We start from the raw sequence: 15,022 nt of genomic DNA, 5'->3' as shown, positions 1-15,022 counted from the left end.
TGTTATTACATAATGAAGTGAAAATGTATTACATTTTGTTGAGTTATTACATAATGCGTTGTTACAGGGAGGATTTGCATGCAGAACAAAAAGCTTCCTCTCCTTTGCTCAATCAACTGCTGACAAATTATGGTAGCAGCGGTATTCATGTAATTGCTACATGAAAAACGATTTGTAGCCGTGATCTTATGGAATGTGTCTGAGCTGAAAAATCATTACTCCGGCTCTAGTGCTTTCTCTACACACTTATCACCTGCAGCTCTGCTTCATCGCTCGAAAAGATAAAACAGAGAAATTGTGGTTGAATTTGTCCAGTGTATTATGATCACAAATATGCCACATACGTCTCCTGATGTGTGTTCCTCATGTTCTACTTGCTTGAACTCTTTACTCTTAACTGTTGAACTCTGTGATAGAGTTAAATTGGTAGAGTTGAATTACTGGTAAAGAAATGTACTATTTTGAAGCTTTGCAGACTTTCTGTTTTTCAAAGCAAAGGTCACTAAGAAGCGTGTTGCTTAATTAATCATTTTACTGCTGCCTCAGTAAGCCAAGTAGTTACAGACGTGTAAGATGAAATCCAAAATGCCAAGCAGTCTGGTGATGTTAAGGGGACTAGGTCCTTGCACATTTTTGACTATATACAAAAGATGACAAAAAATATAATCTCACCCATTACCAGAAAACATCTCTCATCCTTCTTATGATCCTGTTCATTGAAATTCTTGGTAGACATTGCCTTCTGTCATTGTCTAATGCACCAAATAAAAAGCTGCTGTTTGTCTTCAGTCCGGTTAAAATGAACAGGACTTTCAGCACTAGAGTGCGTCAAAGAGTGAACTAGTTAGTACGGTATAAAATTAGCCTGAATCATGTTTGATCCCAACCAGCCTGAATCATGTTTGATTTCAACCAGAAGTATGTGGGAGGCTGGGAATTACTATTACACCAGCCTACTTTAGTTCACTGCTGTTTTGTGCCCTACAAGATTACAGCTTATTACACTCTTGGTGGATGAATCTGTTGGCCAACAGAGATTATAAGTGGCTCGATAAAGGAGATGAGAGCCTGCATGGAAAACAAAACTCCCTGTTAACATTAGTAAGTGCAGGAGACAACTCTGTTTGTTTCTCAGCTCGTGACTATTCCCTCTATACTCTCAAGCAATCAAGTGATCACTATTTTGATTAATTTTATTCTTTTTAAATTAGCTGAAAAAACTACTCTGACATGGTGTTGTTAATGTGCTTGGTCTTGCAGGTTGATAAATTGAAGGATGCAATCATGTTAATTCTTGGAGAAGAGGGGAGCTATGATGATGATGATTATGATGATGATGATGATGGGTGGAGGAAAAAAAGCAATGCGTGTTTGGGTACAGAATCAATGACATCTCACCAGCTGTCTCACTGATTAAATGTTAACTCATCAACAGGTAATTAATGAAAATAAAAAAAACAGAAAAAACACACACTAATATATGCACAAACTAATTTATGGAGAGTCAACACAAACTTTGAATATTTTAATAATATATTTTAAGGAACCAAATGATTTCTCTGTTTGCCTGAGTTTGCCTGAGTTTAGACAAAGGGCAAAAGTATAGGGCTGATTTTCTCTAAAAGGTGAGAAACTCACAGCACTTCAAAGCAAAGCTATTGATGTCTTCTTCTTCTTCTTCTTTAAAGTAATAGGATTCAGCAGGGAAGAAAGACAAATAGAATATAAGCACACAAGAGTAGCCTATATAAAAGAAGCAATACAGACTGTAAAAACAACAACAACAACAACAACAACAACAACAAAACAATAAAGCAAGAATATAGAATCTAGGCAATGCTGGTGACAATTTAAACACATGAAGCAGACTGTAGTGGTAGGAAATATGGGGAAGGAGTATGGATTACTAACATATGGATTAAGTTCCAATTGTTTCTGCAGTGCAGTTACTTACAGTTGTTGCATGTATGCTTTCCTAAATATAGCTTAGAAATACGAATAAGTCTGTATAATGATAGTGTAATGGAAACAAAGAAAATATCAGTATGTATAGTCTCCAGCCTTACCAAAACAACACTGGAGGCATGAAAATATAATAAGCATAGAAGTTAGACGGATTCAATATGATGGCACTGGCCAGCAAAACTCAATAACTTATTGATCACATTTCTTTGTCAGCTCATACAGACAGGCACTGGTGCTTATGGCTGCTTTTTTGTGCTGCAACTTGAAAAAATACTTCATTAAAACACTCAGTAGTATGGTGTAAAGCCATAAAGCCACACCATTGTGTTATTGTTTTTTATTGTGTAAAGAGTCAACTCCACTTGATTACACCTTTAGTCACTCATGTGGAGAAGGAAAGAAAAAGCCCTGGTATACCTGGCAACAGAAGCACACGTCATTTTTTAAGAATACACAATCCAAAATTACAACTAGGTATTATGACTATTAAAGGTACTTAAAGGCAATTAAAGCAACTTCAAACACTTATTAGCCCTGCTGTAATTGAAAAGAGCAATTTCCGCATGGCCTCAGGGAGAAGGACAGAAATTGCACAAGTGGGAAGAGGGCCGTTTCCTACAAGGGGCATTGAGTCATCTATGATTTATTGACCTCTATTGGTGACCTGTCTGAATTGCAGCACCTGCAGGTCCAGGGCGGAACAGTGATTAACACTAAAAGACTATTTTTAGAGGAGCTGGGGAGGCCGAGCCCTGATTTCTGAAAGGCTGGTCAAGACTTTTCTAGCAGAGTCCTAGCAGATATTTTTATTTGATACTTACATGTTTTTTGTACAATTCAACTTTCATGTCATTGGCTGTTTGAGGAAATGTTTATTCATTGATCATATAACAACTGAGTGAAAACAAAACATGTGCTGGTGTACAGTATTACCACAAATTAGATACTAGCGTCCTCCCTTCATTAAAGACAATTTGTGTCTTTTATATTGAAAACAAGTGGCCTTTTGTGAGGTGCTGTAAGCGTATGCACTACAACTTAGCAGATGTTTATGAGTTGTAAGTTGCTTACGAGGTAAAATATTCATAGGTAGTTACAATTTGGGTCATATTTGACATGCAAACATAATCTGGATTTGAACACAGCAGGAAGGTTAAGAATAGCAAAGCCCAGTAAGTGATTGTGTATGTAAATGTAACTATACATGTTCATAAACACTGATAATTTCATTAACTATTGAGTGTCAGTGGCCCTGCCTTGGACCCAATAGCATCAGAAGCCTAGTTGGGACCGTGCTGCCTGCATCTCTGCCTGTGGCCCTAACTCTGAGAGAAGCGAGGAGAGCATATGAAATGTATCCTGCAGAAGAAAGACATCCTTCAGTTAGGGATGTCTTTATTCTGTGTCTTTTCAATTGCCTTCTTGTAATGAAGGCAACCCTAACCCTGTGAGTCTGACCTTAGTTACTTTTACTTTCACTAAAAACCTTTACTTTTCACTAAAAAGGTTTTCGGTGTCTCTGCAGGGTGTTGACAAAATGGTGACTCACCACGCTGTTCCTTCACACTGAATAGAAGCTGACAGTGCTGGGCCTGGTATTCATGGCTCAGATTTGGGATTCATTTTACAGCGGACACAATGAATGGCTTCACAAATACATCATGTCTCTGGGATTGGTGAGGTTTAACATTGAAAGTCATCTGTTATCTTTACCTTTCCTCTTGATATATGAGCAGAGTGTTTTTCATGACAGCCTTTCATCATAGGCAGCAATGTCTTGTGATTGTGTGGAAGGTTAATTGTTGAAAGTGGGTGTAAACCAAGGCCAGTAATAATAGCCTTGCCATCAATGAGAAGCTAAGCTAAGAAGTTCATTTATGGAGACCAAGTTTTCCTTGCGCATAGCATGGAACCAGCTAAATGAATGCTGAAATCAGTAGCATGTGGTCCAAGTGATTGACCACTGTGGTTCAAGTCATATTCGGGTTAAGCTGTTTACTGTGTGACTGAGTATCCCTGTTGCAATGAATACACCAATACTCCTGTCTGTTGGTGGTGTCGCGCCCACAGAACAGTCCGCCAGCAAAACAGTATGAAGGCGGTGCTACCCCCTTACTATCTGACTGAGAAATAAATAGGTTGCCTCTAATACAGGGAAAGACATGACATCAAAATAAACCCATACACTGTGCGAGTCTGAGTTTGCACAGACAGAAAATTACAAAAGTGAAAGGAGTTAATATTAGCAGCCAGGCATCTCAATTATGTTTCTCATAATCTGAGTAGAAGGTGGCGACCCAAAACCAGGTTAATTTGACTAACTGGGCTAAAAACAGAATTTTCTGTGCATGTAAATGTAGCCACTGATTAAATACTAGAGTCAATAGTAAATATCATAGAATAAAAAAGATCAAATTCAACAACAGTGGCTTAAGGCCAACAGATTTATTAACATTGCTCTTGCTATAGATTTTGCTGTGGATCATGATTGGTAGGACAGCTGAGAGATGAGTTTTTTAGGAATTGCACATAGCTGGCATTTAACTTTGCCACTGCCTACTTACACTGTAGCCAAATTAATGAGACCAGATCTCACTTCTTAAGAATAGCAGAATCCTTTTGTGAGTTTCTGCACATTCCTCACTAGGCTACACTGCAGAGACCAACTCAAAGACAGAAAAGTTACACTTTGTTGTGAAATTTACTCAAGTCCTTTTGGGATCCAAAGCTATGGCTAAGTCAGGATATATAATGCACCTACTATCAGAAGCATATTTGAGTGTTACCTTCTAACACACACGCACACACACACACACACACACATACACACACAAACACACACACACACACACACACAGATCTCATAGTTCCATTCCATTTTGTGGCCGATGCCCAGTGGACAGAAGTTATCGGAGCAATTAGATCTACATCTTCCTTTTGGCAGCCGCCTACTGCGGATTATGATCTGTCCTGAAGCTCAAGGGGTTGTGCATAGAAAACACTTAAAGAGTGAGCAGTGCACTCACAGTGCTTTCAGCAGTTTGGTGTTATTCCTGATAACTCCGAAGAGCCACAGGTCCTTCAATCTAAATACACTGAACAAATCAGATTAAATGGTAGTTTTTTTTTTAATGGCATTTTTTAGAGATGGTTCTCACAGTCACGCTGAAATGAAGGAGTCCATCTACAACAGAGATCAACAGGAGACCTAGCTCCACTCAAAGCTTCACTCCCTATACTTTATTGATCTCTGGAGGTAAATTCTCTTTTCACTTGCAGTTGGAGGTCAGTTAGGGTCAGAACAGCACCATTTGTGCTAGTAGGAATTGTACTGCTCACTTGTACACTTCAGCAAAATGGCTTTCCAACACAATGCTTGAACAATGAAGAAAGTTGAAGCACTGCTCTACCATTTAAAGTTTTCATTTAGAAATCCCATGAGACAGTTAATGGGGAAGAGTCAGGTGACTGTTGAAGTGTACTGTTTGTGTGACAAGGCAGCAAGCAGAGACTTCAGATAGCCATATCAGATATGTAGCAGAAGCAATGGTTGGTTGTCCCATTGCAGATCCTCCATTGCCAACTCCAACAAGATCAACAATTGTTCAGCTGCCAAAAGAAACACCTCACTAAAATTTAAAATCAGTTAAAATCCAGGTGATACAACATGAACCTTTAACGCTTGAGGAAGTTAGCTTCTGCCTGCTGTGCAGCCTTTGCTACAGCTACAGGAATCACAAAACTAGAAGAGGGGCACACAAAGGCATCAGTCATCAGTGATCATTCTACAGTTGAGGTGCCACAAAATATACAGAAAACCTTAGTGATGCCTGTATAGAAGACAGGCATGCACACATATATCACATCCATATTACAAGCTGTAATGCTCTTGTCTGCGACCACATGCAGTCAGAATCAAACTGTTTTGCCAAGAAAGACAAAGACTCATCGTACACAATATAGACACTGCCTGTCAAACTGCTTATACCTGAATGCTATGGGACAATTGGTAATATCTGCATGGTGACTTGCATAGAAAAGGCATGGCAGTATTGACAATAAGTGGACAACAAATTGTCTGAAAAATAGCAGAATCCAAATGGTTTCCCTTTGTTCAGGCACAAAGCTGATTAGTTATTGTCAGTTCCCTGAAAACAAATTGTATCATGCAGAGCAACTGTGAATACTAACATGGAAATAAGTGCACATCTCACCTTGTGATGAGACAAAGTGGAAATTTTATTCAAATCATATCCATCCATTTTTCATGACAATGTTTCATTTCATTTCATCATATGCACAGGTTTGACCATCAACATCCCCGTCAGTTGTAAGAGAATATGAGCCACTAACTAAATACTAGAGTCAATAGTAAATATCATGAGGGAAGAAAAGAGACAAGTAGGTATGAAACATAAAGGTATCCATGTGTGAATGTCTATGCATATTCACATTCTGGTCATATTATGATCACCAATAAAAGCTTTGAGCAGGTGCTGGACAGTTCCCCATGACAACGAGACAACTTTTAGTGATGAACAGCAAATATGACAGTCACTCAAGTTCCTGTGCCCTCTGTGTCTTGGATGGTGGTTTAGGGACTTTTACGGTAACCATCTGAATGTCTTATTTATTAGTAATACAAGAAACAGCATTTGTTTAAGTGAAATTCTATACCTGCTCTCTTTTTGCCTGCTCCAGTTTAAATTGTCCTGCTCTTATATTTTGATATATGAATATTTCCGTCCTTATCTAACAATAAAGAGGAAAACTGCTGCTCTGTTCAGTACGGGGATGAAATTGTGGCACACTGAGGAAGACAGAATGTGTATGTACGTGCGTGTGTGAATGTGAGCGTCTGTCTGGGCATGTGTGTTTGGTTCAGCAGGCGGGCAGCACACTGGCACAGTCTTCCACCATCTCAAACAGGAAGTAATGTGGGCCGCTACGTCTGGCCACCTCGCTAGCCGTTTCCCCGCTGCTGCTGCGGAGCCCGGCCTTCAGGTGCCGCTGAGAGAGGAGGAGCTCTAGCGTGTGGGCGGAGTCTGTTGGGGAGGAGCTGGTGTGGGCAGCAGCCAGGTGGAGCGGTGTCAGGCCACCGTTGGTCTGGGCATTGAGCTCGGCCCCGCGCTGCAGCAGAAAGGTTGCCACGGCAACACGGCCCCAGCGGCAGGCGCTGTGAAGAGGCGTCCAGCCGTCGATGGTGCAGGGGTTGACCTTAGACCCAGCGGCAAGCAAGGCAGAGGCCACGGCAACATGGCCACTGTACGCCGCACGGTGCAACGGGGTGTAGCCGTCCTCGTCACGGCAATGTGCCAGCGAGGGGTCCGCAGCCAGCAACCTGTGGACCGCTGACAGCTGAAAGAAAGACATAGACAGGTTGGGAGTTTGTTATTAATGTAATTTAATTTAAGTAATTTGGAGGCATTAGTGGGTCTGTAATTTGAATGATTTAGCACGGCTAGACGACACAAATTTCCCTAACCCTAACCCAGAACCAAAAACATCCTCACACACAAGTTGCACACAAGCAAGCATAGTTGCTTGGTCGCCCATATGCACTGACAACAGTTCAGGGACGAGTTCAGACTCAATCATGTGGTTTTGATTTGTCCACTTGGTCAAAAAGATACAGGGCAGCAATGTCAATTGTGTATAAAATGAATTGCAACTGAAGTGGACTGAGGCAGTTTTCAGAGATCAGTGCCATTTCAAGGGTTCAGGCTGTATAAAATAGTGTTCACTCTTTCTCAACTCTTTGCAATTTATAGCCTTAGGAAATGCAAAGTCACACTCTTTAGCTGCCCCATCATTCTTCAGCCTAATTTAGTTATTTTGGGCTAGAGAAAATCAACAGCACCTTATAACAAAAGCATAATTAGGCCGTTCATTTTTTCATGTTGAAATTTGATATGCAAAGTGTCACCTTATTTTGATATATTAATACAAGATGAGACAATCTAGAGGAAGAATACCCAAATGACAGTTCAATACAAAAGAGGGTGATTGTGATTGGGGTTCACTACTCGATGCAACCATGTTATGATGTGATAAATAAACGTTCAAAGTATGACTGCAGAATAACATTAATTTCTGAGACAAATGCTTCTAGTAATGGTACTGGCTTGCTAGAAAGTAAACAACAATTTTAAAATGTCATTACAAAGTGCAAATATTATAATTTGGATGGAGAGCTTGTGAAATTGTGATGGGCAAGCTGTCGCATTTGTTTTGTAAACTACAATAGAATAAAATGGAGCTAATCTCACAATTCATTTTTCTGCCTCATGAAACTCCATAGCCTCCATGCTTTTCCATTATTTTTTCTTTCCTGCTCCATGTCTGCTTTTAGTAATGTGTAGCTTGCTTCTTCTCCTGATGTACAAGCTCTGATCTGGGACATAGGAGATAGCAGTCGGTCAGTAAGGGTTTTGAATCTTTGCTTCTGGGTTAGATTTGGACTTAGGCTGTTGTCAGGCTTTGTTGTGGCTGAGCACTTCCTGGTTTCACTCTCTGAGTTTAGATAGGTGGGTCAGCTGATGAGGGTCCTGGTTTGAGTCCCACATCTCAGGGAGATCTTTTAGATTGTCTTGGAGGGGGAAAGTGTCTAAATCGCACAGCTTGTCCACAGGGGTACCTCAAGGGTCAGTGCTTGGACTGCCGACTGATGACCAATTAACCTTTAAGGAGCATGTGGCTTCTGCTCGGACATGTCGAGTTGCCCTGTACAACATCAGGCAGATCAGACCCTACCTGTCTGAGCATGCAGCACAGCTCCTAGTACAGGCGCTTGTAATATCACGCCTTGACTACTACTGCCACCACAACAAGGCCCTAAGTCTCCAGCCAGACTCTTCTCTTCTGTGGTTCCTCGGTGGTGGAACGAGTTACCAAACTCCATTCAATCCGCAGAGTCCCTCTCAATCTTTAAGAAAAGGCTAAAAGACCCAGCTCTTTAGCGAATACCTTCTCACCTGATGGACTGTGTAGGCAGCACAACTGCTGCCAAATGGGAAATTGTAATTGTAAGTGCGAGCAGTGTACATTCAACAACATTTGACAATTCCTCCAGTGCTGTGTAAAGCCCACTACAAGTTATTGGAGCACCACTGCTTTTTTTATTCCTAAACGATGATCAGCATTCATAGCAGCCAGACGTTCACCGACACATTCATTGCTCTTTATTATTTATACTGGTAATATTAAAAATAAACATGCGCTCTGACAGTAATAACTTATAATTGCATGCAGCTTAAACACTCTGACTAAACGTACTGAAATATTGTCAATATGAACAAATAGAATAGACAAATTCAAAAGAGCCAAAGATTGAGCATGTAATTCTTCTGCATTATTTGAGCCTTCCATTTCTTGCAAAAGAATAAATTAACTTAAGATGCAGTGCCTATTTTTTGCTTTATGTTTGAATTGAGACAAGGCGAGAGAGCTTATGTGCTCTGTGTGCGGCATGTTTTATCTTGTCGTGTTTTTTTTTTCCTATGTATGGTGTTTGACCTTTCATGGCAAAATATTCATTGGAATAATTTCTGATAATTTCTGTTTATTTCACATAGCTGCTTGATGAAAAGCCAAGGCACTAAAAACTACAAGGCCTAACTGCTGTAATAATTGAGGCTGCCTTTGTGATCGCTAATTGAATACTTATAGCAAAGTGCTTTATTAATGACAACAGTTCACCTTTTTAAAAGCAGTGCACGTGACGTTTTTGTGAGCCAACTAATCACAACGAAGAGGCGGTAAGTAGGCGGCTGACAGTTTATGACAACAACCAGTAGAAAAGCTGGTAGTAGTTGTTACTCTGATGGAAGAAAATGGGTTCTTTTGGGGGAGTTTCTGGTAAGTGAGAGTTGGACACAAGTGCCGTTTGGAACGAGTTACCAAACTCTATTCGATCCGCAGAGGCCCTCTCAATCTTTAAGAAAAGGCTAAAGACCCAGCTCTTTAGCGAACACCTTCTCACCTGATGGACTGTGTAGGCAGCACTTTTTCTACCAACAAGCACGCAATTTATGAAAAGCTGCAACCTGCATTTTATTTTTGGGAACAACCGACTGACCGACCAACAGATTGACAGACTGACAAATACTAGCTTCGCAGCAAAAAACTGGAATAGTGTGAGTGTATCCTTAGGGTGCTTAGAGGTGTGCACCAGTAACCGCCACCGCTGTGTTTAGCTCATCACTTACTCGATTGTTTTCCGCTGCCCACAGAATGAGCTCCTCCGGTGTGTCTTTGAGCGCTTCCTCCGACTGAAGATACCACTCCTCACTGCGCTCCCCCTCCTCCTCTTCCACCTCGTCCCCCTCTACATCGTCCGTGGTCCACAGGCTACTTGCCCCACGGGGGATCAGGTGTCCGTGTGTATTCAGGAGCTCAAGCTGGTTAAAATCTTCAGGAAACTCCATCAGTCCTCTATTTCTGTCAGAGAGAGACAGAGAGAGAAAGAAAGAGAGAAAGAGAGAGAGAGATAATTGGTGTTAAAATGTTTAAAAAACAAATCAACTCATTATAACATAGCAAGGAAAAATAATGAGCTGGCATTCCTCCAACCTTGTACATTGCCCCTGTTGGAGCTCAAGATATGCATGTCAATACATGAATGGCAGCAACATCTTGAGGCCGTTCAGACAAAGTAAAAGACATAGACCTATATGATACATATTTTTTTCATGCTTTAAATTTTATTGAAATAAGTGCTGCTTGGTGGATAGGGTGCATAATGAAGTGAGCAGTGGACCCTAATAATTTGGGAAAAGTCTTCAAGTTGCACTGTCTACTTTTTACACACTGGCGGTGCCAAATGACAGCGAGTGGTAACTGTTTGAATTTTGCAGACTTCAATACCCAGAAATCATGCAACATAGTGTCAGTAAACTGCACATAGCACACTCGTGTTTACCAACCTGCCTGATCTGCGACTGCTTCCTACCAAAGGATACCCAAAGGACGAGAGAAGTAAAAGATGTTTATGGGTGCATGTTGGTGCAGCCAGCAGTGAGCGGGGCAGTGGCTATCAAGATGAGGCTAGTGGCCACAGTGCAGGGAAGTCATAGTAACAACAACAATGGAGGACAGCAGTAGGAAATGAAAGAACAGTGAAGCCAAAGGTGTTGCAGTCAAGACCCATTCAAAAATACAGGGGAACATCGGCGTCACTTTTTTTTTTTTTAAATGCAGATTGCCTGCGTTAGTGGTCTGCTTCTTTAACGCCTGTGTTTACAGACGCCAGTTACCACAGCCTCAGTCTAGATGCTGTTTTGGTGTCAACTTTCCCAACTGAGGGGGAGGAGAGCAGGACAAACAATACACTTTGCTGACTCGAGTCCAAAAGTTGCATGTAGCTTTAACTGCCAATTTTGACATCATGTTTTAGTTTATTTAGTTTATTTTTTTTTCTGGTCAATTTTACACAATATCAACTAATACAGTTATGACAGTGATTTAAATAATACTAAAGCATCAAGAATAAAACAAAATAAACATTATATTATTATATTAACATTATATTGTCTGACCGAAAAAAAAAAAAAAAAAAAGGTGTAGGCTGAAGCCTAAGCTTATTATTTTAAAAGTATTAAAAACAAACTAATACTAAAAATTTTAAATATTTTTCAGTGGATAGTTTGACATTAAGACTGTACTCTTTGTGTTTTGGACGGAAACAGAGCTAAATTATACTATTATTTTTGTGCATTAGATTTTAAGGAGGCAAATTTATTATGAAACTAGTGTGTCCTCCCTTGCAAAAAATCAAAAATCCTCATGATCATTGTGTGACACTTGTGCTGTGGTATTCTTGTGTTTTTTGGGGGGGCTGGGATAATTTACCATAGAGGGGGTTTTTCTTGTAAAGGAGAATGGACAGTACAGTCACCTTTAGTATTTTTGTTCTTTTATTTTGGCATCCCAATCCAATATCAAAGGGAATTCTCATTCTGCATAATTTCAAAAAGATCACTAGGTTGAAAATGTCTTTCTTATTGCTATTTGGATAATATGAACATACCTTTGCATACTCCGTTTTGATTCAATTATTATTATATAGCCTATTATTTGTTTGAATTATTTTGTTTGGCGGCCTTATGAATCCGGCAATTAACATAGCCTATCTTCGTGTAACTTACATCAGTTTGAATGCTATGATGTATAATATGGAAATGATAAAGTGTGGGTAAACTGAGTTTAGGTCGGTTTACCCTCCATTAAATCCCTGGCTGTAGGCAACTTTACAGTACTTAGACTAACGTTACACGCAGCTGCTGTAGCCACCGTTGCAGAATTTCGGTTAACGTTACACACACCTGCTGTAACCACCGTCATTGCGGTTAGGTTAACGTTAACTACATGCAACCGCTGTAACGTTACCTATCGTTATAAGGCGTTCGGGTTAGCATTAACTGCTTTAACCACCGTTACGGCGTTTAGTGTAATGTTAACAACTGCTGTAGCCACAGTTAACACGTTTAGGTTAACGTAACATACAACTACCGTAGCCATCGTTACGGTTACGTTTAGGTTAACTTTAACATCTGCTGTAACCACCGTTAAGGCGTTTAGGTTAACGTTAGCTACATATTGCTGTAGTCACCAGTACAGCATTTAGGTTGACGTTAACGTACGTACAACTGCTGTAGCCGCCATTACAGCATTTAGGGTGATGTTATATACAACTTCTGTAGGCAACGTTACAGAAACATCTCTCATATCCAAACAAACGCATAATGGTTCTCTTTCATCGCTGCGGAGAAGCAAAGCAATAAATGGCAACCTACCAGATTTTAGGGTTCACAACAAACTACGGTCAGCTCTCGCAAAGACGGGTGGGATATGTAGTTCTTTTCCGGGTTAGTTTCAGAGACTGACGCTGTCAACGGAACTACAAAACCCATCTGCTTAGAAAGTCCATACTTGTGCACGTACGTTTTTTTTTAATGATTGCTTTGACTCTCTTTTCACAGCAGTTTAAAAGTGTAAATCTCATGCAAAAGGTTTATTCCTTTAGTTACTGTAAGAAAGTAGCCTACTGTTGCATGTTAAAACAGAATTGTCATTTTCAAATCATGCCGCCAAACAAAATAATTCAATCAAATAATAGGCTATATAATAATAATTGAATCAAAACGGAGTATGCAAAGGTATGTTTATATTATCCAAATAGCAATAAGAAAGACATTTTCAACCTAGTGATCTTTTTGAAATTATGCAGAATGAGAATTCCCTTTGATATTTTGGATTTCTGGGTTGAATTTATGTATGTTTATGTAGGCTAGATAGATAGATAGATAGATAGATAGATAGATAGATAGAGGGAGAGTGATAGCGTTTCAGACAATTGGATCAAAATCCTGTATACTGGCACATATTGGCAAAATGAATGCAATGGTGTCCATCAAGATGCAAGAAGGACACAAAAAGGAGGACTAAATGTGTCCAAAACATCAAATGTTTGCAAAATGAAACACATTCAGTGATTGTATCAATTTACTGTGCATTCTCTGTTGATTCTCTTACTTGTTTCAAAACACCAAATCATTGATTACAGTACTATTATGCAATTTACTGCATCGCTGAAGATGAACCACTTCAGTAATTTAACACATAAGATTCACTCAAAATGTCTATATACAAGCAATGTAATTTAATATCAGCCTTTAGCCTGACTGAACATACTTTTTTTCATTTCAGTGAATGGCTGTTTTATTGTTACTTAGTTTTTGTTTACAATTATAACCATGGCTGACAATTACAAATAGATGGAAACACACATTACTTTATAGGAAGATGAATATACACCTCAACATTGCTATAAAAACACATTTCCATTCAAAAGGGCAGAAAATGATGGAGCGAGAGTTTCCCCTCTTACACAGTATATGGCATAAAAAAAGAGTCTGATATTGCTTCACGTCTGCAAAGAGCATGATGGTGCTGGTTTACAGATCGTGAGGTCATTAAAATTCCTCAGCTCACCTGCAGAAGCAGATGAATGGACTACCCTTTAGTTCACAACCATTTTCAAACCTCAGCCTATCAACCTGCTGTTTGCTACTGCATCGTCTGACTCCTCTATTTCTCTTGATCCTGCAATGTTCAAGTATTTTATGCTTGTTAAACTCTGCTGTGCACAAACCAAGTTGTAGGTTGTTTGCTGTTTCTGCTCAGCTGCCAGTATTCAAATACTAATTCTCTAGTATCACCTAGTCACCCACCAAGAAAAGTTTTATTTATTTTTATTGTTGTTTTTTTTTATATTAGAAAAAACACAGCCCATATACTGTACTCAATCCAGAATGTGGAATGTCAAGGCTACCGCGTTTGCATATAGCTCTTCCAAAACTGTATAGAATTGATTACAACTAACTAGCTAACTAGCTATAGCTAGACAATTAAAACTTGAAATAAACAATGTTGAATCCACTGTGAATTGAAATAAAAATGGTTGAATCCACTGTTGTTTATTCACACATTTTGAATGATGGGAATGGGAATTTGGCCATTTATGTACAATATTTGATCTGCTTTTTATCAGTTACATGAAGATATTGCCCACCTCTGGTGCTGGACCAGGCTAAATGATGGTATTTCCCTGAACCCAATTAATCTAACAGAGAAATATGAGAACTTAGACTGATGAAAGTCAGTCTTGTGATACAGGTTATTGCCTTTAAATTATAGGTGTGCTATTCATGTGGGTATGGTTTTGTGGAAACATGCAATTGTCTTTGTTGACCCCAAGGGGTCAGGAGACAGATGGTCCGTCATCCTGCCTACTAGTGAATGGCGAGCCTTAAAGGAAAATTCCACCATCAGATACTCTATTACAGATTACACTGTTATAACTCATCGATCTGTGATGTTCATTTTGTGATGAAGCACACCACCAAACAACAAAATTGACCCAGAGATGCAAAGTACATCACAGGTAGTGAGTTAGTGTTAGGATTTTTCAATGGGCAATGGGGAAGTCTGCTGTCTTGCAGCCAAATCCATCAAATGGCTCCACAACAACAAGGAGGAGCAGTTTTTATTTTTTTGG

The 15,022-nt window shown here is 39.7% G+C and overlaps 1 protein-coding gene across 1 annotated transcript; it reads right to left on the bottom strand.

Annotated features, from left to right (window-relative positions):
* Positions 1–6,201: 6,201 nt before the first annotated feature.
* Positions 6,202–12,792, bottom strand: ankrd49 (ankyrin repeat domain 49). Its single transcript, XM_071517100.1, has 3 exons — positions 12,759–12,792; positions 10,173–10,404; positions 6,202–7,323 (listed from the first exon to the last, which is right to left on the bottom strand). Exons 2-3 carry the CDS (start codon positions 10,389–10,391, stop codon positions 6,847–6,849), a joined length of 696 nt encoding a protein of 231 aa, XP_071373201.1. The 5' UTR covers positions 10,392–10,404; positions 12,759–12,792; the 3' UTR covers positions 6,202–6,846.
* Positions 12,793–15,022: the final 2,230 nt, after the last annotated feature.

Source organism: Centroberyx affinis, unplaced genomic scaffold (assembly GCF_046629955.1).
Source record: "Centroberyx affinis isolate AG114_WGS23_722 - 3 ecotype Tasmania unplaced genomic scaffold, CSIRO-AGI_Caff_v1 ptg000458l_1, whole genome shotgun sequence".
In the NCBI taxonomy this organism is placed as follows: domain Eukaryota; kingdom Metazoa; phylum Chordata; class Actinopteri; order Beryciformes; family Berycidae; genus Centroberyx; species Centroberyx affinis.
Note: the sequence above shows the minus strand (reverse complement) of the source record. Positions and strands in the feature narration are given on the sequence as shown.